Here is a 27754-nt window from a genome sequence, read left to right on the forward strand (position 1 = left end):
CTGGAGTCCCGGGGTCCCTCGTCCTCTCTGGAGTCCCGGGGTCCCTCATTCTCTCAGCTGCTCCAGGAGAGGAGAATGTCATGTTCACCAGCTGGGCCTTGAAGTCAGATTCCTGGGTTCACCTCCCGGCTATGTCACTTCCTATTATCTCTCTTTGCCTCAGTTTCCTTGACTGTAAACACTTGAGTTTCGTTCAGTTCTGTGAGAATTAGAGAAGATAGTACCTTGTTGTTGTTCAGTCCCTAGGTCATGTGCAGCCCTTTGTGGCCCCGTGGGCTGCAGCACGCCAGGCCTCCCTGTCCTTCACTAGCTCCCGGAGTGCCTGACACACACTAAATGCTCAGTGTCATTTGTGTTTCTCTTTCATGTTTGCCTCATTACTTTTCATTTGCAAATTGGCTTCTCCTTCTTCTTCATGTACATGGGAAGATGCCCTCCCAATTTAAACAGTAATCCTGGTAGACCACCTAATGGCTCAGTCCCAAATATTGGGTTGGCCAAAAAGTTCATTATGGAAAAACTCGAACTTTTGGCCACCCTAGTACAATTTCTTGAAGGGTGGAATCTCATTGGTCTGGCTTGAGTCAAGTGTCTGCCCTCCGTCAGGTCAGCCGTGTTTGGAGAACAGGACCAAGGTGTTTGTGTACAACCACAAGGGCCATTCCTTTGGTTGCAGGGGGTGGAATTTGTTCTCAGAAGAAACATAGCATTTTCATAACCTTTGCACATCCACTATAAATATGGATAGTTATCAGTGAGAGACAGTGAATGTTATACTTAGTCCTATCTAAAACCAGGAATTATATTAAAGACAAGTATGTAAATCAAACCTTATCTTAAATAGTATGAATAAAGTTCATGCACTAAAATTATTTGTAAAGACTTTCTAAAAATTTGAAATAATAGATAGCTACCCTGAATATTCATTTTGTATATTAAAAATTAAAATACTTGAGGTGTTATCTAACCAGGCTGTCAAGGTCAGGAGATGAAATGGTGAAGTTTTAAAGTTGCTACTCATTTAGCTTGATCACCTTTTGAAGAAACTGAACTTGACAGAATTTGTGGTGTTTGTGGTTTTCTCTTTAAGACTGATCACTAAAGACAGACTGTTCTGTTTTGAAAGGAATTAAAGTCCAATACAGAGAAGCAAGTCAGCACCTACTTCCCCCTAGGAAATTAAATGATCTTTGTCCTGCTTTCAGTTGTTTGGGACATAAACAGATTGTCAGTATCCTGACTCTTGTTTGAGCTGTGTTTATTTTGTTAATTCAGAAGATAATTTGTTTCTGTTCCATTAAGCATTTATTTTGTGTTATACGAGGTCCAGTGCTAGGGTCTATGTGTGAAGCTATGAGGAGGATGTGGTCTTCCCTTGGGGACCTCACTGTGGGAGAGGAAGCCATATATACAGTGGACACACTCCATCGCCTTGAGAGAGATGCCCGTGCATACAACTCACACTGCTGAGAGACGACCATTATTCTAACTGTTCTGTAGTGTGGAACCTTTCACACAGGAAAGAACTAGTCGGTGCATCAAGGCAGGGTGATGAAAGTGCTACTAGGCAAGTATGAAATGTTATGAAAGTATAAAAGAGAAAGGGTGGTTCACCCTTCAAATAAATACTTGTGTGCCTACTGTGCACCAGATGCTGTTCTGAGCATCAACACATTGCTATTCCTTCTGGCTAGAAAACTTTGAGAAAATGACATGAAGGAGTTGGCATGTGTGCTGAACCTTGAAGTTGACATTCATGGATTTAAACAGGCATCAGTGGGCCTGAGAGGATTTCAAGAGAAGTTACAAGTCCAATTGGACTGGAGTTGACAGCAGTGGGAAGGCGTACAATGGCCAAACTTACAAAGGTAATATAAGCCAAAATCACAGAGGAAAGGGCCTTTAGTGTTGGAGGATTCATTTGGGCCTGGTATTATAGACAGTGAAGAGCTGTTGAAACTGGAAAGGGAAATTCACGTGATCACTAGTCAGTTCCCAGTGAGCCCCACTTTCTGGTATAATCTCTCTTCCCTGTGTATGAGATGGACCTGGAGACTTGCTTCTAATGAATGCAATGCAACAAGAGTGCTGAGACACCACTTCCAAGGTATGGAATGTAAAAGACTGTGATTTCTGTCTCTCTCACACTCTTCCTCTATTTCTTCTGGCTCGCCGGATGATACAGTCTCTCATGGTGTGTGCTGCACTATAGAGAACCCCATGTGGCAAACAACTGAAGACAGCCTCTGGCCAACAGCCATGAAGAAATTGAGGTCTTCAGTCCAAAAGTTCTCCAGAGTCATGCCAACCACCACATGCCTGAATGGAGGAGACCCTCCCCAGTTGATTCTTTTTTTGACTGACAATCTGGACATCCTGCTTGTTGCTTTGTGAGAGACCCCAGCCCAGAGCACCTAGCTAAGCTGCACCCTAATTTCTGACCCAAAGAAACTGTAAAATAATGCATTTTTTTTAAGCTGCTCAGTTTGGAAGTGGTTTGTTAAGCAGTGATCTGTAGCTGATATACCAGGAGAGAGGAAATGGAATATATATGGGGATAAATATACTTTTCCCCTTATTGTTTTTTACATATCTTTACACGATAATTGAGTGTTTAAGGCAAGAATAGCAATAATGGAATGTGATTTTATTACAAATTTTTTAAAAATTAAATGTATGGCAATTTTATATTTTTGGTGGACTGGGGTCAGGGCTGGGTATGAAGAAGGGTATGCTTACAGGAGGGTATGAGGCAACTTTGTGGGGTGATGGGTGTGTTCCTTATCTTGATTTGTAGTGATGGTTTCATAGACATACATATGTCAGATCTCATCAGTTTTGGATACTCTAAATATAAGCTATTTATGGTACATTCATTATATATTATTTCTATACTAGAGAAATATATAAATAAAAGTATAAAAACAGACAATAGAAGCTTAGGGAAAAGAAACCTCAGTGAGAATTGTCTTTATTCCAAGAGACTTCACAGAGGACAGAGGACCTAGTGAGTCGGGCTTTGATAAAATGGTAAAACAAAGATAAGGAGGAGCTGAGGCAGAGGATAGAGAACCAGCAGGGCCAGGAAGCAGCACTTGGTAACTTGTGTGGAGGGGAAGAAGTCAATGCCCGACATTAAGCAAAGTATGCCTTTTGAAGAAAACAGTCTTCTTCCATCTTTCCAGGGTAATTTCTTCTGGAAAATCTCCATAAGGCATATTCCTATAAAATCTAAAAAATAATTACTGCTAATTTCAAGAGCTATTGATACTTCCTGAGCCCTGAAATGAAGCCACTTATATTAAAACAACACCAAATCCCCTTAATATGAACATTCTCACTTCAGTAGATGACATTACTTGTCGTGGCATGGCCTCCCAAGGCAAGTTCCCTTCATTAAGTCTGAATAAAGACTGAATGCCTTTATTCAGTTAAGTTCAGTTCAGTTGCTCAGTTGTGTCTGACTCTTTGCAACCCCATGAATCGCAGCACGCCAGGCCTCCCTGTCCATCACCATCTCTTGGAGTTCACACAAACTCACATCCATCGAGTTGGTGATGGCATCCAGCCATCTCATCCTCTGTCGTCCCCTTCTCCTCCTGCCCCCAGTCCCTCCCAGCATCAGAGTCTTTTCCAATGAGTCAGCTCTTTGCATGAGGTGGCCAAAGTACTGGAGTTCCAGCTTTAGCATCATTCCTTCCAAAGAAATCCCAGGGCTGACCTCCTTCAGAATGGACTGGTTGGATCTCCTTGCAGTCCAAGGGACTCTCAAGAGTCTTCTCTAACACCACACTTCAAAATCATCAATTCTTCGGTGCTCAGCTTTCTTCACAGTCCAACTCTCACATCCATACATGACCACTGGAAAAACCATCGCCTTGACTAGACGGACCTTTGTTGGCAAAGTAACGCCTCTGCTTTTGAATATGCTATCTAGGTTGGTCATAACTTTCCTTCCAAGGAATAAGCGTCTTTTAATTTCATGGCTGCAGTCACCATCTGCAGTGATTTTGGAGCCCAAAAAAATAAAGTCTGACACTGTTTCCACTGTTTCCCCATCTATTTGCCATGAAGTGATGGGACCAGATGCCATGACCTTCGTTTTCTGAGTGTTGAGCTTTAAGCCAACTTTTTCACTCTCCTCTTTCACTTTTCTCAAGAGGCTTTTTAGTTCCTCTTCACTTTCTGCCATAAGGGCAGTGTCATCTGGATATCTGAGGTTGCTGATATTTCTCCCAGCAATCTTGATCCCAGCTTGTGCTTCTTCCAGCCCAGCATTTCGCATGATGTACTCTGCATATAAGTTAAATAAGCAGGGTGACAATATACCACCTTGACATACTCCTTTTCCTATCTGGAACCAGTCAGTTGTTCCATGTCCAGTTCTAACTGTTGCTTCCTGACCTGCATGCAGATTTCTCAAGAGGCAGGTCAGGTGGTCTGGTATTCCCATCTCTTTCAGAATTTTCCACAGTTTATTGTGATCCACAGTATTCCATACCATACACTTAAACCTTTACTATCCTTTTTTGGCCCACAAAAGACAAAATAAATCAGCAAAAGCAATGCAAATGGTGTATAAGATTGTCACTACTGTAGATTGCAAACCAAAAATACTGGGAATACTTCACCATTGTGAAATGACTTCATAGGGTCTCTTGTTTCCTGGTGTTCAGCTACTTGGGCACACTATCCAAAGTAGTTCTCTTAAATGTGAATAAATACATCATCACAAGCCAAAGCAGAGTTTACATGAAATCTCTTGCAAATTTAGATCCCTGTAAACCAAAAGGGCACACACAGGAGTATCACTAAAATGGGAAATAAGGTTAGAAAAGAATAAGTAAGATCAAGTTAGGAAACAGGTTTAATCGTGAGATTAAGGATTTGACAGTACTCTTGCTTGGAAAATCCCATGGATGGAGGAGCCTAGTAGGCTGCAGTCCATGGGGTCGCTAAGAGTCAGGCACAACCGAGCAACTTCACTTTCAGTTTTCACTTTCATGCATTGGAGAAGGAAATGACAACCCACTCCAGTATTTTTGCTTGGAGAATCCCAGGGATAGAGAAGCCTGGTGGGCTGCCGTCTATGGGGTCACACAGAGTCGGACATGACTGAAGCGACTTAGCAGCAGCAGCAGGGAGGTTTATAAAATCTGGAAATGGGGGGTGACATGGTGAAAAATGTCTTAAAGATTAACCTAAAAGTCATGTACAGAGTAGAATTAGGTAAGGGAAGAACCGGATGGGAAGGCTACTTTAGAGCCATTTTGGAGTAAGTAGACTTGGTGAAGTCTGATGACATTGCAAACAAAGGAAATGACAATACAGTAGCAAACACATTAACAATAATAATAAGAAGAATTAATAATAATAATTAACAATAATAATAATAAGAATTAACATTTGTTGAGTGCTTCATATATTCCCAGCACCATTCTAAATCCTTACGTGTATTAACGTGTATGCATTTAATGTTTATTTACTATGGAATATATACTATAAGAATATTATCCCTATTTTACATTTCAGGCCCCAAGAGGTTAAATAACTTACCCATGGTCACAAAGCTAATGAGGAGCAGAGTTAGGGCCTGAACAGAGTGGTCTCCAGATTTCTGTGTATGCTCTGCTGTTTCTCAAGCACTGACTCTGCACAGGTCCTGTGATGGTACTGAGAGTGACAGTCAAGCCCAGTCCAACACAGAACCAGAGTCCCTGCCGTCTCTCTATCTCCATGGCTACCAAGTCTGAGAAAGTGACTTCTCTTCTAAAACAGCTTCTGCTGCTTTCCCTGGCTCCACACTTGCCAGCCTCCAGTCAATTCTCTACCTTCACCAGGGCAATCTACCAAAAGCTAAAGTTGATTGTGTCACTCTTCTGTTCAAAATCATTGGGATGAAGTCCGGAAGTCTTATGTGTCTTATGAGGCCTGCAGGATTCAGCCCCAGGTCATTTTGCCTTCTGGGTTCCAGACATAAGACCGTGCTCTCTCATTCTGGGATATTGTGGATGATGTTCTTCCCCTTTAAAATGTTCCCTATCCTTTCCACCTTCCCTATTCTTCATGGACTAATCCCTACTCACCCATCACATCCAATCTGAGAGGTCACTTGCCCCAGAAGTGCTCCTGACCCAAGTGTGCCTCCGGCCCCCTCTGATGTGTCTGGACAGTGCCCTGCACCATCACTCATTAAACAGCACTTTAACATCATGCTTAGTTACTGGCTAACTCTACTGAATGTTAAGTTCTGTGAGGTCAGTGACCTTGTTCATCCTTTTCTCCCCAACACTTAGCATGGTATCAAATACATGTGTGGGAGGAGTTAGTCACTCAGTTGTGTTAGTCACTCAGTTGTGTCCGACTCTTTACGACCCCATGAACTGTAGCCCACCAGGCTTCTCTGTCCATGGAATTCTCTAGGCATGAACACTGGAGCCAGGCTTCTCTGTCCATGGCATTCTCCAGGCAAGAATACTGGAGTGGATTGCCATTCCCTTCTCCAGAGGATCTTCCCAACCAAGGGATTGAACCCTGGTCTCCTGCATCGCAGGCAAATTCTTTACCACTTGAGTTACAGGGAAGTCCTATCAAATATATGACAGACTCTAGATAACTTTTTTAATTGAAGGATAAATAAGGACTGAGTTTGATAGGATATAAAAAATGAAAATGAGAAAGCAAACTTTTTTGAATTTATTTTTTGAGGTAACATTGATTTATAGCATTACATAAGTTTCATGTGTACAACATCACACTTCTACTTCCATATACCCTACAACATGCTCACTGCCAGAAATTTAGTTTCCATTTCTCACTGCACAGTTGATCCCCTTTACCCGTTTCATCCAGCCACCCATCCCCACTCCTTTACCTCTGGTAACCACTATTCTGTTCCCTGTACCTACTACATCAAACTGTCTTCTAAACCATCATACCTAACTGGCACCATTGGCAGCATCAAGGAAGCATTTAAGAGACTTATTTTGGAATTGCTCAGTTTAGATAGGGACTTGTTGAATTTGGTGATAAGATGTTTTCCAAAAAGAAATGACCTGTGTGCAGCTGGAATGATAGAATCAGGGCTCATCTGTGAGGCTGAAGATTCAGACTTGCTAATTCTACTCTTTTTTAAAGATAATTTTGCTTTCCTTTCTTTGCTCAGTAGTATTTACCTAGACTGACTGTGGCTTTCTTACAATGAAACATAAATCAAAATTAATACCTGGTATATTCCTCTTTAGGTTGTGTATACAATCGTCCATAGGAAGGAAAACTAATCTTCTCTATATGATTCAGAAAGCTTGCTTGTATCTTTTTCTATTCTGCTGTTGTTTGCTTAGGTTGTGAATGAAAGGGAGGATTTCAGCGAAGAGAAACCAAAGCTGAAATGCTCTGGATTCAATTACACAGCAAATGAAAATGCTGTTCCTGAGCCTGTGAAGGATAATTTTGGCTTTTCAATATATTATTATTTGATAAGAACTTAGTAAAAAGTAGATTTTTTTCTGGATGAAGACTTGTGAATGCAATTATAGCCCCGTAGCCTTACCAAGGAGAAGTGCTTGTGCGCTAGCCCTCAGAGATCTAACAGTTGATAAATGCTCTTAGGATGAGATGTGAATCTGTCTGCTAAAAGCAGCCTCTGAGATACAGAGACAGTCTTCACAGTCTGGCTGGCAGATAGCCCCTGCCAAAGGACATGAAGACATCTGTCCTACAGACTAAGAAATGACCCACTCGTTTTCTTCTGGCTAGAGACAGGAGGAATTTGTATGTTTGGCTAGGCAGAAAATAGTCTTCCTTTCCGATGGACCATTTAGAAGTATGTGTGTGTCTCTCTCTTTATGTGTGTTATTGTGTAGCTTAATGTTTCACCGCAATGCAAACAAAGTGCTTCCTTTAGTAGCCTCCGTATTTACAGGAATAAGATCCTTCTTACAAAAAGACCCAAAGGATTCCTAGAAAGACATGCTGCTACTGAACTGCTGAACTGAACTGGAGCTCAATTATATGTGGAATCTAAAAAAGTAATAGTAGAGAATAGAGTGATTACCACCACTCTGGTGGTTACCAGAGGTGGGGAAGTAGAGGCAATGGAAAGACTTGATCAACAGGTACAAAGTTCTATAGGATCCAGTTCTATAGGATGAATAAGTCTAAACAGCTCATGTTCATCATGACAACTATAGTTAATAATACTGTATTGAGTTCTGGAAATTTGCTAAGAGAGTATAGACCAGGTGTTCTCATCACACACCAAATATAGTAACTATATGAAAAGATGATATGTTAGTTTGCCTGACCATAGTAATTGTGTCATTGTGTATATGTCTATCTAATCATCATGTTGTATACCTTAAATATATGCAATTCTAATTTATAAATTGCTTTACAATTTTGTGTTAATTTTTGCTGCACAACAATGTGAATCAGCTGTATGTATACCTATATCCCTTCCCTCTAAGACCTCCCTCCCACCCCTTTAGGTCATCACAGAACATCAAGCTGAGCTCCCTGTGCTGTACAGCAGCTTCCCACTAGTTATCCATTTTACACACGCTAATGTATATCTGTCAGGGGTACTCTCTCATTTTGTCCCATCTCTCCTTAACCCTCCTCAAAAGTCCACTTGCCTGTTCTCTATGTTTGTGTCTCTATGCCTGCCCTGCAAATAGGTTCATCAGTACAAGTTTCCTAGATTCCATACATATGGTTTATATATGCTCTTTGTTTTTCTCTTTCTGACTTACTTCACTCTGTATGGCAGACTCTAGGTTCATCCACATCACTACAAATGACCCAGTTTCATTCCCTTTTTTGTGGCTGGGTAATAGTCCATTGTGCATATGTACCACATCTTCTTTATCTATTCATCTGTTGAAGGATATTTAGGCTGCTTTCATGTCTTGGCTATCGTAAATAGTGTTGTAAAGAAAGAAAGAAAAATAACCTGGATAAGGGGAAAGTAAAACTGAAAGTTGCTCAGTTGTGTCTGACCCTTTGCAAGCCCATGCCTATACAGTCCATGGAATTCTCCAGGCCAGAATACTGGAGTGGGTAGCCTTTCCTTTCTCTTCCCAACCCGGGGATCGAACCCAGGTCTCCCACATTGCAGACAGATTCTTTACCAGCTGAGCCACAAGGGAAGCCCAGTTAAGGGGAAGGATGATGACAAAAATAAACCCAGAGGAGCTGGTTGGATGGGGAAGGAAACACAGTTGATAGACTTACTGCCTTTGAGGGCAAAACTCAAAAGGCTGGAATTAGAGGACTGGAACACAGGGAAGAAGGCCAGGCTGGTTATTTATACCTGGGAATTACTGTTGAAATAAGCCATGAGGTAGAACTGCCTCTGCCTCCAGTTCAGCCTGTGTGCATATAGAGGGACCCTTTCTAACCCCAGCATCACCAGAGGGAACCCAGGAATAGATGAAAGAAGTGGTTCATGAGGTACAGGATAGGCAGTGTTAGTTTTTGAATAATTCTTTTCTAAGCAGCAACACTTATAAATGTATTCTAAATAAGTATACCCAAAGCAAAATCATTCTTCTCGTCGAGCTACCAGCAGCGCCAATTTTTATCCATCTTGCTCAGTTCACCCAAGTTAGCTTATGTAGCCAGAGTCTGTCCTTCCAGACTGACATGTTTAATTGCATCTATCAGCAGTGGCTGTCGATTAGCCTTTTAATGGATCCCAAAGATTTTCATCAGAAGATGCTGTACTTCAGTAATGGTGCCAGTGGTGCCTCCCTGGTTGGCATTGCTGATGCTTTTCCTAGCAGAGGATGTGATCCTGCAGGCATTTAAGAGATACAGAGGGTAACAGCAATTGGACATTGGTTAACAAATGAAACCAACTCTGAAAATGATGTTTATGTGGCTGTGTGTACTCAAGTAGTGATTTATGTTATTTTCAGCTGAGGTACGAATTCTGTAAGGAGAGTAACCTGCTGCCTTTTGGAGTCATGAATATCTTAGGGAACAAGAGCATGAGAAGATCTGGACTTTTAGGCAAATTAAAGTCAGCATGCTTTACACAAGTGACAAATTAGGTGGTAATTAATAGCATTAAATAAGGATTCACCATGGAATTCCTTCAGACAGCTTGTTCCCCTCATTGCTTAATGTACTTGATTAAAATTCATTACCCACAACATCTCTTACATAAAGCATGGTTCCTCATATCAATTTCAGTGGATTTTGTTCATTAGGAGGCATATTTCTGCAGAGAAGATTCACCCCTGCAGAGTGAATAGATTACCCTCATCACACATAACCGGAAACAAGGTTGTGTCCACCCTTAGCTCGTGCTTTTCATATCATCGTGTGAGCTCTTAGCTTGCACACGTACCTGGAACTTCCTAATGACAAATTCCTGTTCTTCTGGCCCCTTCTCTTTGTTTGGGAGCAAGGGGGCACCCAGTTCCCTATCCCCGGAGATGGTCCATCTATCTTTGAGTGCATATCAGGGTTTGGGCCACATTCCAGGAGACATCCTGGAGTCTCTGGTGATGAGTAGGGCCTTGCTGCACATGGTTCCATCCACAACTGTCATCTTCCATCCAGGCCTAGTTCTGAAAATGAGCTCTCTCAGCAGAGAGGCTAAGCACAGCATTGAGGGTCCCTTATGGAGAAATGGGTTAATAATGCCACAATAGGGAAAGTGGTTCTCAAAGAGGAGAACTGCGCATCCACGGAATGATGGCCTCGACTCCCATGAAACCAGGTAGACTTCAGGGCTGCAGATTCTACCTCTGTACGTCCAGCCTAGAACTTGACTCGAGTGAGGAGCAGCTTCATTCTCATTTCCATGTCAGTAGAGGACAGAGATCCTTAGACTCTAGGAAATCTGCTCTGATGCCGTAAGTTTTTAAGCTTGCAGTTTTAGTGTAGTTTTTGCTGTTTAGGAGATAGCTTGAAAGGCAGAAACAGGATTAAAGGGTAGAAATGATAATTAATGAATACGAGTGGCTCAGACAGCAAAGAATCTGCCTGCAATGCAGGAGACTGGAGTTTGATTCCTGGATCAGGAAAATCTCTTGGAGAAGAATAGCAACCAACTCCAGTATTCTTGCCTGGAAAATCCCATGGACAGAAGAGCCTGGTGGGTACAGTCCGTGGGGTTGCAAAGAGTCAGACAGGACTGAGCACACACACACACACACACCACACACACACACCACACACACACACCACACACACACACCACACACCACACACCACACACACACAAACAAAAAGGCCTATAAGCGTTAACATGCATGAGGGGAAAATAGAGTCAAATTGCAGCTGTCAAAAGAAAGCCTATATAAAATATAAAACAAATTTCTCTCTCTTCCTGTTTGCTTCATCCATATAGCCTAGATACCTGGGTGCCTTGGTCAGAGCAGGCACTCAATACTTATTTGTTGAATTGGACCTAGACAAACAAAAGTCTAACTGAATTTTTTAAAAATAAATTGCTAAGTGATGCTGAAAATTTAAAATCAAGAGTAGGTTGCCATTCTACTGAGCGTGTCTAACTTACATCTCATGGCTCTGACCAAGGTGGGCCAGCTCGTGTAACAATAACAAGCCCCTGATTGTTGTTGAGGGGTCTTTGTTCTACTTCCTCAGCCTGCTGCAGTCACCTAGTCACAAGCGTATTCTTATCAAGACTGCCTTCTTGCATTGTTGGTGGGAATGTAAATTGATACAGCCACTCTGGAGAATAGTAGGGAGATTCCTTAAGAAACTGGGAATAAAACTAGCATATGATCCAGCAATCCCACTACTGGGCATATACTTGAGAAAACCATAATTCAAAAAGACACAAGTACCCAGTGTTCACTGAAGCACTGTTTACAATAGCCAGGTAATGGAAGCAACCAAGATGTCCATCAACCAATCAATGGATAAAGAAGTTGTGGTACGTACACACCATGGAATATTACTTGGTCATAAAAAGGAATGAAATCGGGTCACCTGCAGTGAAGTGGATGAACCTAGAGTCGGTCATACAGAGTGAAGTAAGTCAGAAAGAGAAAAACAAGTATCATATATTAACCATATATACGGAATCTAGAAAAATGTACTGATGAACCTATTTGCAAGGCAGGAACAGAGACCCAGACATAGAGAACAGACTTATGGACACAGGGAGGGAAGGAGAGGGTGGGACCATTTGAGAAAGTGACTGTGTATAAAATAGATAGCTAGTGGGAAGCTGCTGTATAGCACAGGGAGCTCAGCCCAGTGCTCTGTGATGACCTAGAGGGGAAGGATGAGGAGATTGGGAGGGAGGCTCAAGAATATAGTTGATACATGTTGTTGTACAACAGAAACTAACACAACATTATAAACTAATTATCCTCCAGTTTGAAAAAAAGGAGATGCTGAAAATTGTCCCACAAACTTTCTGAACTGTTTTTTTTAGCTAAATCACATTTAGCTTTTTTTTTTTTTTTTTTTCTGATGTGTTCTGTGAGTTTTTCAGGCAGCTCAGCTTTCATAGGCGTTAGCCTAGAGAATACCTCTGGGAACACTGACAGGTCCAGTTGCTCATTGCTTTGTTGAAGAATGTCAGAGGTGCTCCATTCCTGAGGCTCATAGCTGATGCCAGGAGGAGGAATAGTGTCTCTTTAAGGATGCCTATTGAAAATCATTAGCAGATTAAAGAAGGCGAAGGCATTTGGACCCAGGTTCCAATTAAACAGATCCACATAATAGCCTAGTATTTACTGAGCTCTTACTTTGTGCCTGGCATTGTGATAAGCATTTTACAGGGTCTGTCATCTATACTGCTAATAATGGAAAATCTACACAATACCTTAATCCCCAAAGGCATGTGTTGTTTATTTAATAGGAAGTCTGAAGTTTGACATTCTAGTCCTGTCATGGCAAGATCAATAGTATCATCAAGGAAAAAGGTTCTTTCTGTCTTTCACTTCCATCTTCCCCAGTGGGTTGACTTTCATCCTTGGCTTCACAGGATGGTTGCCACTGTGCCAGACATCACATCTACATTAAAGGGAAGAATTGGGAGGGACAAGTAGGCACCAAGAGAATTTCTCTTTCTTACATATTCTTTTTATGAGGAAGTGAAATTTCTCCAGAAGCCCCTTAGCCTATATCTTATCAACCTCATTCTGTGGAACTGGGGCACATAGATATTTCTGGGTACAAAGGAGGCTAGGAAGGGAGCATTTAGCTTTTATAGTTTCGGTAGGGAGGCTAGCAGAAGGGGATTGGGAATGACTATTGGGTTAGTCAATCAACAGTGTCTGCCTTATATAGATTATTTATTTAACCCTCACAATAACTCTGTGAATGGAAGTACTGGTATTATTCTAAGTTGGCAAACGAGGTGATCCCCTTCTCCAGGGGATCTTCCCAACCCAGGGATTGAACCCTGATCTCCTGCATTGCAGTCAATTTCTTTACCGTCTGAGCCACCAGGGAAGCCCTTATATTACAATAACTCTGTGAATGGAGGTACTGTTATTATCCCAAGTTGGCAAATGAGGAGATAGTAATTAACAGGCTTGTGGGGTCGCACAGAGTCGGACACAACTGAAACAACTTAGCAGCAGCAGCAGCAGCAGTTAATATTAGCTAGATGGTTAAGAAGACAGGTTATTGAGTTAGACTTCCTTCTAGGGTTTGAATCCCAGTTCTACTTTCCAGTTCTATATACTGGGAAAGTTATTTAACCTCCTTCTGCCTCAGTTTTCTCACTTGTCAAAGGTGGGTAATAATAATTATCCTAGGTTTATTGCAAGGATTAAGTGACTTAATACTTGAAAAGTATTATAGGTATTAAAAGTATTACAATATTAATGCCTTTTAATAAGCATTAGAGAAATGTTAAGAAGCTGTGAAGCAAGCATCTTCATTTATAATAACCCTAAACTGGAAATAGCTCACCTGTGCATCATTGGTAAAATGGATTAATAAATCGTGGTGCTGCTGTGCTGTGCTGGACTGTGCTGAGTCGCTCAGTCACTGTAGACTGCCAGGCTCCTCTGTCCATGGAATTTTCCAGGCAAGAATACTGGAGTGTATAGCCATTCTCTTCTGCAGGGGATCTTCCTGATCCAGGGATCAAACCTGAATCTCCTGCATTGGCGGACAGGTTCATTACCACTGACTCACCATAATTTGGTAATAAATTGTGGTATATTCATGCAATTGAATGCTATCAGCAATGAGAAATGATGAGTTGTTAAAACACAGCAACATAAGAGAGTCTCATGGTGAGTGAAAGAATCCAGACAGGAAAGAGGACACACCGCATGCCTCCATTGATGTGAAGTTCAAAAACAGGGAAAGCTAATCTCTAGTGATGAAAGTCAGAACAAGTTTTCTTCAGAGGATTATGTCTGTGAGAAAGTATGAGGGAACTTTCCGGGTGCTGGAAAGTTTCTGTATCTTGATCTCAGTGGTGCTTATGCAGGTATATATATATATATGTGTGTGTGTGTGTGTGTAAAAATTCACTGATTATGCACTTAAGATGTATGCATTTTATTATACATACGTTATATTTCTATTCAATATTTTAAAAGGACATGAAATTTTTTTAAAGAAACTAGGAATCATAACCGTTTGTGCTGACTGGCATCTTTGCTGAAAACCCTTAGAAGAAAAATGTTGGCAGGAAGAGAAAGGAGGCCCACCAATATCATGGGTCATTCGTCTTCTCTGAGAAGGCTCCCACCATCCTCTCCCACAGCCCAGGAAACTTGCTCTGAGTCATTTGGCTCTGAATCTGGGAGATGGGTCTGCAACTGGAGCCATCCCTGCCCTCTTGCCTGACTCCTAAGTGATCAGTGGTCAGCTTTGGTGGTGAGACAAATGGGAATGCATTTCATGGATATTTCCCTGTGAGTAGTCAGGTTGCCTACAGATTCGCGAGTCAGAATGCCTGTATGAGTCAACTTGGAATCCTCCCACCAACCAGGACTGTCCTGTCAAGGGCAGATTTCCAAGAAGGCATGGATGGGGCTCCCACTGAGCTGGAGACAAAGTGGTGGGGAGAAGTCAAGGACATTTAGGCTGAGAAAGCAGCAGGGTGGCCCCAGCTCTTTGGGTAATTCCTAGCTTCCCAAAGGTCCTCTGAAGGAAACGGTTCAGAATCAAAGCAGACCGATACTACAGACTTTCTTAAGTTCTGATACTTCCTGTGGCTAGAGAGTATGAGAAATGACTTGATTGTGATTTGGACCTGGGGGCAGAGGTGGGTAGGGGAAGGCAAAGGAAAGGGTGTGACCTTTGACCAGACAAGAAACCACTGCATTTTGTGACACCTGAACACAAAGACTTTTTTTCCCCTTTTCAAATTCAAAGGAGAAAATTTTGGAAATTTCAGGAACCTCCTGAGCAAACAGGAGAGTGATGGGGAGCTGGATTGGGCCCCTGGACCGCAGGGTGTGGCTCGCAGTGGGCATAGGGAGGAGAGACTCACAGCCTCAGCTATGGGTCACCAGAGGAGGGGCTGTCTTTGTTTAAAGCCAATCACCACGGATCACTCAAGATGCTCCCTGGACACTCCCTCCCTCTCCCCTGCCTTAGGAATGCCTGAAAATCCCTTCAGAAAACCAAGGCCTGGAGGAACAAAGCCTGCCCACCAAGGCTGCCTGAGAAACGAGTCCGGGTCAGTCTCCATCCTCGGTTCGGTTGAGCCCAGGTCCAGCTTCGGCCGGCGCTGCCCCAGCACATCTTGTTCCCCCTGGCGTCCAGTCACTAGAGTGATCCCTCGCAGAAGGCTGCAGGGTCCGGATGGAGCCCAGCCTGTAACAGGGACGCGTCCCCTGTGAGGGCCTCTGTGTGCACTCTTGCCCTGGGCTCCACACGTGTTGGGACTCGGCCCACTGCAGAAGGCAACGCTGTTGTTCAGAAGACCCCCCGTGACTGAATGGAGGCATCAAGTCACTTTCCTCTCCCATCCCACTACCCACCCCATACCCACCATAACCACAAAGCAGCCGAAGACAAGGCACTTACCCTCCCTACATCATCTCTCTCTCTCCAGCTCGCCACCCTGAGACACCCCAATATAGCTAGTCCAGAATTTGGGGTGTCTCTTGGCATCTGTGCTCAGCACTGCCTCCTCCTGAGGCCGACCATCACAGTCTACCCCCAACTTAAAGGTAATGACTTTGGAGGAGCATTTGACTGACAAAGATAGCTGCTGCTTCTGGTGAGAAGAAAATTTTTTAAAAATGATGTACTATATATTTTTTCTTCCCCAGAAAGCACAACTTTCTTCACAAATGTTATTCTGTCAATTAGCATGCACAGCCCCCACATAGAGCTTGGTGATAACAAGAGTCCAGACAGAGAAGCTGAGTCATACTCCATGTCTGCGGGTTCTGATTCAGTGGCTGGAAAACAGAAGGACTCTTCCTCTTTTGGGACTAGAACTGGATCTCATTTCCGCCAACGAAACTCTCAGGAGGATGTGGTGCTTCTCCTTCAAACAAGCGTCTTCTTAAACACAGTTTGATGGCTTTGGGGCATATACATTTTATCTAGACATATGAGAGCTCTCAGATACCATATGGTTGGACCAGACGGATTAGTAATGGTTTTGCAGATGTTAGATTAACCTTCTAGAGTGTTGGGTACCCTTACCAGCCCAACCAAACACACCATGGGGAATTTTTGTCAGTGTGAGGAATCCAAACAATAGCTTTGCTCAACCTAAGCACCATTAAGGCCTAGCTTATATATTAAACTATACATATTGTTTTAAGATTCTTTTGTACTCTTTCTCACTCAAACACTTGCTAAAGTTTAGTCCATTCAGTGCCAGGATGGTGAGGCCCACCTGTGTTTGGGCCAGTTGATTGACAGGCCAGCATTTCAAAAGCTGGTGACTCTGGTCTATATCATGCACAAAAAGAAGACATCCCTGCTATTTCCAAAGTGAAAACAAGGAAGCACAAAGTATGTTTAGAGAGCCATCCAAAATTTCCTCAGAGCTGGTAGTTTTTATGGAGCTTAAAGGCAAATCAAAAGGAAGATGCATTCCTGCTATCAAGGCCCAACAGATAAGCCAGAGAACATTTTCATTTTTCAAAGGGTAGAAAATCCAGGGTTTTACTGAATATTTATAAAGCACTTTCTCTGCCGGGAACATGAACAGCATGCTGTGGTCCCTGTTATTAGGGTTCCTAGTCTGATGGGAGACAAGCATTGGGAGAAACGACTCAGTATAATGTGTGCTATGATTAGCAACACAGAGGAGAAGGACTCATTCGGGTTGGGGAATCTTCATAGAGGAGGTAAAGCTCCAGAGTTCTCAGGACTGGGGTAGGGCGGGGGAAGCCAGGGTGGGAAGAAGTGCAAACTCAAAGGCTGGGAGGAGGAAGACAGCCAGTGTTTCAGAAATGCACACTGATTCAGATTACTAGAATCACAAGGCTCACCAAGAGTGGGGTTGGGAGATCATCAAAGGTGTTATGTGCTGTGCCAAGGAGTTCACAATTTATCCTGAGGCCATTAGAGAGCCTACAGCAGGATAAAAGGGGGGAAAAAAGGGTCACATGGTCATGTAATTTTTTTTAAAGCCCTCTCTAGTGACCCACACTAGAGAATGTATTAGGGGAGATAAAGGAAAACTGGTGTTTTTTGCCTTTACAAACATGGGGCCCAGGCTTCAAAGACATCCTTGCGTGTGCCAATACAGTACAGTGGGATGGTTATAAGATCAGCCTGGAGCCAGACAGTTTCAGGTTAAAGCTCCAGCCATGCCATGTTCTAGCTGCATGACCTTAGGGTGGATACATAACTTTTCTGATCTTCTGTTTTGTCATCTGTGAAACCAAGATAACAATGGATATTATGACTGAATGGGATGATGCATGTGAAATGGTCAGCACAGTACCCTTCATAGTGTCCTCAGCTCATTCTGTCATTCATTTATATGTTTATAGTTGAACTCCTATTATGGATCAGATAATAAGGATAGTAAAGTGAAGTCGCTCAGTTGTGTCCGACTCTTTGCGACCCCACAGACTGTAGCCTATCAGGCTCCTCTGTCCATGGGATTTTCCAGGCAAGAGTGCTGGAGTGGATTGCCATTTCCTTCTCCAGGGGATCTTCCTGACCCAGGAATCGAACCCTGGTGTCCTGCATTGCAGGCAGACGCTTTACCGTCTGAGCCACCAGGGAAGCCCTAATAAGGATATGTGAGGAGCAAATCCACTACAGCCCCTGTTCCATGTGAATCTTAGATTCTAAAGGGGAGTCACGCATTAAACAAAGCTTCCCGTAAGCAAGTATGTAGTTACGTGACAATCTCAGTACTGTGATATTAAAATACAAGATGCTCTGAGCGCGTAAGGGCTTGAGGCCGGAGATGGGGGGATGGGGGTTGGATTTAGCAGGAGAATCAGCAAAGGCTCTTAAGCTAGCACTGGCAGGATGAACAGGAGATTCTCAGGCAGGCATGAGAGGGAGAGCTGTTTGAGCAGAAGGAATAGAGTACAGTGAAAAGTCTCATGTGTTTTCGGGCCTGGTGGGGAGAAAGGCTGAAGGGGCAGACTATGCTTGGATCCCAAAGAGCCTTCTAGATCTCGGTGGGGTCTTGGAGTTTTATCTTCAATGCAGGCTTCCTTTCCTCCCCTCAGCCCTGCAAGGGGAGTGACATGGTCCAATTGGCCTTGACTGTTAGCAGTTCCTTAGCAAGCAGCCCTTCAGCAGGGCTGGGACCTCTGCCAGGCAGGCCTGGCACGATCCCCCAAGACCGCGGGTAAAGGCACCCCTCAGGCTGACTTGGCAGCACAGGAGAGGGCTTGACTGTGTTTTGATCAAATTTCACCGAATTTGCCAAAGCTTTGTCACATGTTTTCTCAGCTACTTAACAAGCCAAGGGCAGGAGAGGACAGGTTATGGGGGGGTGGGGGGTAGAGAACAGGTGAGCAACACAGGCAGTCGGGCCACCTGGGGCTTTAGCACTGGCTCAGTTTGCTGCTCACAAGACCCAGGAAGAGGTGACAGTTCAGGGCACTCCTTGTCCACCGGCTGCCAATGTTGCCGCCCTATGTTCTTGACACCCACGGGGGCAGAAGCAAGAGCGCATGCGCGGAATGCAGACTCTACCCTGGAGCATCTTGTAATTCCCTTCAGTACCGCGAGACTTGCCTACGTGTCCCAGCCATCAGCCGCCAATCTCTCCTCCTAGCAACGCAGGAAATCCCAGCTCAAGTCAGACGTGGGTTTTTTTTGTTTGTTTGTTTTCACACATTAAAGGACAATATACAATGGAAACAACAAGAGTCCGCTTTTCTTCTGAGCAACAATCTGTCAGCTAATCTTTTTGTTTGTTTGTTTGTTTTTTTAATTGGAGTATAATTGCTTTACAACGTTGTATTAGTTTCTGTTGTACAACAAACGGAATTTGCTATATGTATACATATATCCCCTCCTTTTGAGCCTCCCTCCCACCCCATCCCCTATCCCACCCCTCCAGGTCATTACAGAGCACCGAACGGGGGCTCCCTGTGTTATACAATGGTCTGTCATACAGAGTGAAGTAAGTCAGAAAGAGAACAACGAATATCGTATATTAACACATATGTATGGAGTCTAGAAAAACGATATTGATGAACCTATTTGCAGGACAAGAATAGAGACTTAGACATAGAGAGCTGATCTGTGGACAGGGAAGGGGAAGAAGAGAGTGAGACAAATCGAGAAACTAGCAGTACTGGCTATTCTTGCAACAGAAAACTTTTAACCCGACCAAACTTCAGGAAGGACTTCCATTTGTACGTTTACAAGGAAGAATTTCAGATCAAGTCATACTTCCAGCCATCATACCCCTGGATCTCTCACTGGAGCCAAGTATAAGAGATTTCCTTCCTCGTGTCCGTCCGTTTCAGACACGTGAGCAGCCTGTCACTGCCTGGGCAGGGACATGGTGTGTGGCAAAGTCACCTCTAATCTAGAGAATAATAGATTCAGTGTCTTCATCCTATTTACTCTGCCATTTGCTCAAGAAAATATTGGAACTAATTCTTTTCTTCAGAGGAGAGTGGCTCTACTTTGAGTGCGAAAATTTATGGGGCACTGCATTATTTTGGGGGGATGTTTGTTTGTTTGGGTTTTTTTTTTTTTTGCTTTTTTTCCATTTTAATGACTTCTCTGAAGTATAGTTGATTTATAATATCGTGGTAGTTTCAAATATACAGTTAAGTGATTCAGTTATACATATATCTATTCTTTTTCAGATTCTTTTCCCATATAGATTATTACAAAATATTGAGTATAGATCCCTGTGCTAATAGGCCCTTGTTGGCACATTATGTTAACTTCTTGGCTTATTTTAACAGGGGCTCCTGCTTGCTTACTCTGTAATGATAGTTGCTAAAGTAAGTTCTACAGGCCTTTTTGAGGTCTTTCTGAGACTAGGCACAGAGTGGTGGTGGGGAACTCTCATTCTGAGCCTGTCTCTACATGACTTTCTTCAGGCAGCCCTGCCCAACATCTCCTCTTAGATGTCTAAGGTCAATTACATCACCTCCTCTCCCTGTCTGTTCCCTCATTTATCCAATGAGGGGTCATAATCATGTGTCACCTAGACCTTTTCTTTAGCACTAAAAATAGTTTTGAAATCCTGGGATACATCCTTAGCTGTTTGACTTAATCAATTTGATCTTCCTGTGAAAACAAAAGTCCTACATATGAGAAAGCAGAAATGTTGTTTTCTTAGACTGTCTCTGATTCTCAGTGTTGAAGCCAAAGTGATAGCATTTGAAGATGGAGCTTTGGGGAAGTAATTAGGATTAGACGAAGATGGAGCCCTCATCATGGGATTAGTGTCCTTATAAGAAAAGACACCAGAGAGCTTTCTCCACACCTCCCAGCAGATACTGAGGAAGGGCCATGTGAAGACACAGCTAGAAGGTTGCCACTTACAAGCTCAGATGCAGCGCTCTTGCTAGAACCTGAATTGGCCCACACCTTAATCGGACTTCTCAGCCTCCAAACTGTGAGAAGTAAATTGCTATTGTTAAAGCCACTTAGTCTATGATATTTTTGTTCTGGCAGCCTGAGCCAACTAGGACAGCAAACATTCTCTAGGGTAGTCATGGCACCTGAGCTTTAGATATCTTCAACCTGAAAGAAGACCCATCCTCATGTACTCAGAGTAATATGGAATGTACCACCAAATTAGGCAAATCAGAAGCTTTAACGCCTTGTTCACTTGAAGATGACCAGTGTTGGCCCGCAACTTCTATGCATTGTGGTTAGGGGTAAGAATCATCTGAGCTAGACCATAAAATACTTTAAGTGCTAAGTAGGTAGTCATGGGATATGAACAGCCACCACATTCCTCTTTGGAAGCAGAAAGGGCAGGAGTCATGAAAGTATATTAGTCAGGGTTAAACAAGAAAACGGGTGTCTCCAGCCACCGCACTTATTCCTGGAACATGTCCTTTTCAGCACTATGATGATTGCACAGTACAGCTTTTAGCTCCCCTGGCAATTACAGTGCAGCTGTCAGCCTGAACATCATATGCTTTAACAGCATCTCGTGTGTTCTCATCCTTTCCGAACCAACTCAAAGGTCATCTCTGCGGTGACTTTTCTAAATGTCATTTGAAAATGACTTTGTATATTTTTGCATTCCACGGTCCCCATACAGAATGTATTCATCTTTCCTGTGGTCTCCCATTGCAACTTGCTTTTACTTCCATAAGGTGCTGATCATATCATATTACACATTGTTGGATGTCCTTTCTGTCCTGGTAAATACTGAATTCTCTGAGGGCGAAGTCAGGGACATAGAAACTACTCAATAAAAGCTTGAATGATTGAATGAAGCTGTGCTCCTTTGTATATAATAGATGCCATTGCTCATTCATCGCAGATTTCCAAGACTGACTTAGCTGCCAGACAAAGTCTCTGTCTACCTCCATCTGCACATCTATTATATGATACTAAATAGTAGTTAAATGTTGTCCATTTATTTTGGCCTCAGAATCTTTAATGAGTCACAGGAGCTACGAAGATGCAGAGCCAGTAAGTTCTAAGGTCACATAGGAAGATTCAATGTTTTCATAATGTTTGTCCCAAGTATTGTTTTGGCCCTGTTTCAAAGACCTCATGACCTGCATTCATCCTGAAATTGTTGAGACTTCACAGCTGCCAAAAGTCCACCACTGTAACATGGACTAATTTGGGAGATCTATATCCCTGTTTACTAAAAGAGTAACTCTCCTATAGTTTATGGTCTTCACCAACTCCTTTTAAATAAAATAAAACAAATTATTTTGACAACAATCAAAGTGTTCAATTCACTTAAATATTGAGAAAATTGTGTTTTCGGGTTAGATTCTGCAGCACAACTTTCCATCAGCTACTGAGCTCGTCACACAGCTGAATGCCTACCTCCCTCTGCATCCCTCTTCTCTCCCTTCTGTGCTAAAATCTAGCCCATGTTTTTTTTTCCTTATGCATCTTGATCATGTTTGGCTGTTACCTAATGCCACCCCCAAGGAAGTCACCTCAGAGTTTAGAGAATTAAATAGTTGCAGGCCTAACAAGACATTAGGCTTCCCAGGTGGTGTAGTGGTGAAGAACCCGCCTGCCAATGCAGGAGATATAAGAGATGAGGGTTCAATCCCCGGGTGAGGAAGATCCCCTGGAGGGGTCATGGTAACCTACTCCAATATTCTTGCCTGGAAAATTCCATGGATGGAAAAGCCTGGCAGGCTATAGCCCATGGAGTCGCAAAGGGTCAGACACTACTGAGTGACTGAGCATGCACGCACTAACAAGACACTAGGCATCCATGTATGCATGGCAGAGGACAGAGGCTGACATTTTCAGCAAGGTTCCTACCTTCAAATAACAGCAGGTAGGCAGCTAGACCCACGCAGCCGTGGTGGATGTGGCCATACCCAGTGATGCGTAGAAAGCAGTAGAGAAATGTTGGATATTTTTAGAATAAAGTTCTTCAGTTAGTTCCTTTCTACACTCTCCTTCTTTACCTCCCTCCTTTTTTCCCTCCCTCCCTCCCTTCCTTATTTCTTTCCTTTCTCCTTCCCACAAGTACTTATTGAGCAGTTACACTGACCTAGGCACTCTTCCAGTCCTAGAGGAAACAATAGTAAGACCAGGTCCCCGCACCATCATGGAGCTTACCTTCTGGTGGAAGAGAGATATAATAGGCAGATAAATAATATGTAGTTTCAGGAAGAAACGATTTTATTTTATTAACTTTATGAAAAACAAAAAAGAGCAAAAGATGTGGTGGTTCCTCAAAACATTAAACATAGAATTACTATGTGTGGGGATTTAGTCACTAAGTCATGTCTAATTCTTGTAACCCCATGGACTGTAACACACCAGACTCCTCTGTCCATAGGATTTGCCAGGCAAGAATATTGGAGTGAGTTGCCCTTTCCTTCTCCAGAGGATCTTCCCAACCCAGGTATCGAACCTGTGTCTCCTGCTTGACAGGTGAATTCTTTACTGCTGACCTAATAGATAAAATTCCATTTGGGGGCATAGAACCCAAACAACTGAAAGCATGGTCCCATACAGATATTTGTACACATATGAGTGTACACTATTCACAATAACCAAAAGGTGGAAGCAGCCCGAGTGGCCATCACTGGATGAATGAATAAACAAAAGGTGGTGTCTACAATGGGATATTATTTAGCCTTCAGAAGGAAGGAAATTCTGGCATGTGCTATAACATGGATGAACTTTGATGATATTTTGCTAGTAAGTGAAATAAGTCAGAAACAAAAGGACAAGTATTATATGATTCTATTTATATGAGGTACTTAAAGCAGTCAAATTCAAGAGATATAAAGTAAAATAGTGGTTTCCAGGGACTGGAGAAAGGGGAAAATAGAGAATTATTTTTTCATGCGTACAGTTTGGGAAGATGAAAAAGTTCTGGAGATGGATGATGGTGATTGTTGAACAATAATGAAAATATACTTGGGGCCAATGAACTATACACTTCAAAAATGGTTAAAACATTAGATGTATATTTTAACACTAAAATAATTTTTTTAAACCTTGGAAAAAATAAGCAAGGGGCTGAAATAGGAATGACTTTGGCTAGGACTGTCTGGGAAGATTCGTCTAAGGAGGAGGTTAACATTTGACTAGAGATTAACCAGAATGAGGAGAACATGGAATGATGAAAAGGAATAGTTTTGGATTTTCTTCTAAGCATAACCTTGGAAGGGTTTTGATCAGTTTAAATCAGTTTGATTTATCACTTTAAAATATTACACTGGCTGCTATGTGAAAACTAGGCTGAAAGGAGGAAATCTGGGAGCTAGCAGACCAATTAAGAGATGGTGGCAGTTGTCTAGACAAGTGACTGGTGCCTCGGGTGAGATGATAAGGGAGGTGGCAAGGAGTGACTGGATTCAGATCTGTTTTCTAGGTACAGTCATCATGATTTGCTGATGGTTGGATGGAGGAGGGGCAGTGAGGGAAAGAGATGCATTAAGGATGATATTTGGATTTTTAACTGAGTAACTGATCGAAAGGCCTTGCCGTCCACTGAGATGGAAATGACCAGGGGAAAAGCTTGTTGGGAAATGGTAAAGGGTGTGGAGGGGCAATCAAGAGATGTGCTACATAAAAAGTGAAATCATAAACTCAGTGTCTAGCATAGTACAAGTACATAGAAGCCATTTATTAAATATTTGAGTAAATGAATGAAACTGAATGGGGTAAATGGAGGTAGGGAGGACAGAAGAAAGGAAACTAATTCCAAAATTTTACAAAATATGAAAAAAATGGCAAAACAACATGAAGGTAAAAGCCCCAGGCTCAAATTTGGGAGAACCAGGTCCTAGACTCAGAAAATATTTCCAAACTTCAGATGCCTTCCTCTTCTCAGCTTTTAATCGGGGACCTTCCCCCTTTCTTCTTTCACAGGAAATGTGCTCACACCTTTATTTGCCCAAAGCCCATAACCCTTGCATCCCTGTGCCAGGTTTCACGGAGAAGGCAATGGCACCCCACTCCAGTACTCTTGCCTGGAAAATCCCATGGATGGAGAAGCCTGGTAGGCTGCAGTCCATGGGGTCGCTGAGTGTCGGACACGACTGGGGGACTTCACTTTAACTTTTCACTTTCGTGCATTGGAGAAGGAAATGGCAACCCACTCCAGTGTTCTTGCCTGGAGAATCCCAGGGATGGCGGAGCCTGGTGGGCTGCCATCTATGGGGTCGCACAGAGTGGGACACGACTGAAGTGACTTAGCAAGCAGCAGTGGCAGCCAGGTTGCAGAGCTCAGAACCCTGAAGCAGTGAGCAACCAATCAGTGAGCATCCATGGCAAGGAAGAGCCAATCAGTGAGCTCCACCAGCTTTGCACTTCTCCAAACCCATCACATAGGCTAGGCATCCCCGCAGGCCTTGTGGAACAACCCCTTTAACAGTCCAGACAAATTCTCATAAAATCACTTCGGCAGAGTGTCTCAGTATTTAAGGGCATGGCTTTAAGCAAGCAGAGACAAGGCTAGTTCACGCCATGTATTGGCTGAACTTGTGCATACTGACCCACTAATTGCTCCTGCTGAGCTTACAGGCTGGTTCCTACTGATAGTCACCAAGGGAAGAGAGAGCAATTAGTGGAATGAAAATATTTTTAAAGTCACCTTCACAATTACAGAGGCACAGTGTAAAATGAGAAAGACCTGTGAAAATACTGTAACACAGCCTTGCCATGCACTTTTTCACAGATTAACCACTTCTGTCCTGGCTCTTCCACAGGGCTGAGGCTACAGAGCGTGTCTGCATCCATCCCCTCTACTGATTCTCTTCTGGCAGAGACCTCCCCACCGACAGCCATCTGGACCAGCTCTCCGCAAAGTCCTCCTGCCTCCCCTACCGGTGGCCCGCCCAACAGCTCAGTCCTCCTAGATCCAGCACTGGTCCCCACATCTCCACCCACAAAGAACATCTCCACAGAGCCCAGAGAAGAGCAGTCCACCAGCTCTGCCTCCAACTGGGAGCGTACAGACCCTTCACCAACAAGTGGTGGGGTCCACTTAACACCCACTCCTGAAGAACACAGCACAGACACTCCGGAGGCCAGCGTGCCCACTACAGGATCGCAGCCCCCTGCTGAGTCTCCCACACTCACCTCCCCTCAAGCGCCAGCCTCATCGCCCTCACCCCCATCAACCTCACCACCTGAGGTTCCATCTGCCTCCATCAGCACCAGCCACAGCTCTGCTGAGACCAGCACCGAGCCCACAGGAGCCCCAACCACACTGGAGTCCCACACGGAGGAGCACAGCTCTACTCTCACACCCACTTCACATGCCTCAGCTGAGTCAGTGCCCACGGAGGCCACGCCTCAAGCAACTGTGCCCCCCAAAGTGACCTGTGTACTGATAGACATGGAGACCACCACCACCTCCCCTGGGGTGATCATGCAAGAGGTGGAGCATGCGCTAAGTTCAGGTGAGTCTCTGGCTAGAACACGTGTCCTTGACAACACTGAGATACTAAGAATGCTGTTCAGTTAACCAGACACAATGGACTGAATTTGAATTTTGGAGTGCAACACCTGAGCTGAAGTATAATCGCAAGAATTTCCACAAGTGCAAACTTTACTCTCAGTCCCTTAATAATTTCCCCGTGATAGTTGAGTAACGCTGGCCAGTCTGTGTGATTTGTCTCCACATACGTCGCAGGGAATGTAAGGGAGTGAGACTGGGTAAGCTAAGGGTTAGCAGCTTACTGACTTTGGATGGAGCTTCCTAGCTTTCCATTCCAGCTCCTGACCTTGAGCAAGTCACTTCATCTCTTTGTGCCTTGTTTCTCCTCATCTGTAAAACTGAGATAAAGAAGACTCTATCATACATGGTTCTTGTGGAGATTAAATGAAATGACATATATAAGTGCTTAGAATAGTTCCTGGCAGGGAGTAAGTACTCAGGAAATGTCAGCTGTTATTATGATTGTGCTCTATGTTTTAATGCCGTATTTACCTCATGAAAACAGTCAAAGAAAGTAGAGCGGGGGTGGAGAGAATGCTTGTTATTTCAAGTCACTGATATATTTCATGAGAAAGTAAATTCTATGAAACATCACATTTGTTTTTATTCTTCCAGCCACTCATAAAGTTGGTATTAGTTTTATCTTGATTTTGCAATCTTGGAAATTATGACGGAGATTTAGGGTCTTTTCTGAGGTCACATGCATCTGACATTGAAGTGAAATCTGTACCCTTTGGGGTATTGGGCAGGAAAAGACCTTAGTGGGAACATTTAGCTTCTTGATTAAGAAACAGTGAATTAAGAACAGCCAGAAGGTAAAAGAGAAAATGAAGCTTTAGCTCCTTGCCTTGGTCATCCTGCCAGGGACATAGACTCAGAGGGGAATATTTGTGACTGAGCCAAACAGGACCAGCTAGGGTCAAAGAAATGGTTGTGACTGAGGAGAAATTAACATCTTCTAACAAACAATGAACAACCACTGTGAATGGAAATCATGGTAAACCGTGGAGGTGGGGAGAAAGAACTAAGATTGACAAGACATAACTTCTCATAGAAGAGCTCATAGTTTACTAAGGGAAAAACTCCAAAAGAATTGCAAATTCTTATTTCAAAGGTCCAGCATATATCAGTGAGAGTCCCAACAAGAGCAAGAGATATAAATATAATCAAACTGTGATAAAGGAATGAATTGCAGAGTTACAGCAGGGGCATAAGAAAACCACAGGGGATCCTAATTGCAGAGCTGTCATAAGTCAGGCCTTGGAGGAGAGAAGG

At 43.2% G+C, this 27754-nt stretch overlaps 1 protein-coding gene across 1 annotated transcript in view; it reads left to right on the plus strand.

Moving 5' to 3' along the window:
• Positions 1 to 27754, plus strand: part of PARM1 (prostate androgen-regulated mucin-like protein 1) — a 127382-nt gene that overhangs the window by 54964 nt on the left and 44664 nt on the right. The window contains exon 2 of the mRNA XM_040237078.1: positions 25746 to 26441. Coding sequence (XP_040093012.1) covers positions 25746 to 26441 — 696 coding nt within the window. The remainder of the gene's footprint in view (positions 1 to 25745; positions 26442 to 27754) is intronic.

Source organism: Oryx dammah, unplaced genomic scaffold (genome assembly GCF_014754425.2).
Source record: "Oryx dammah isolate SB20612 unplaced genomic scaffold, SCBI_Odam_1.1 HiC_scaffold_3, whole genome shotgun sequence".
Taxonomy (NCBI): Eukaryota; Metazoa; Chordata; class Mammalia; order Artiodactyla; family Bovidae; genus Oryx; species Oryx dammah.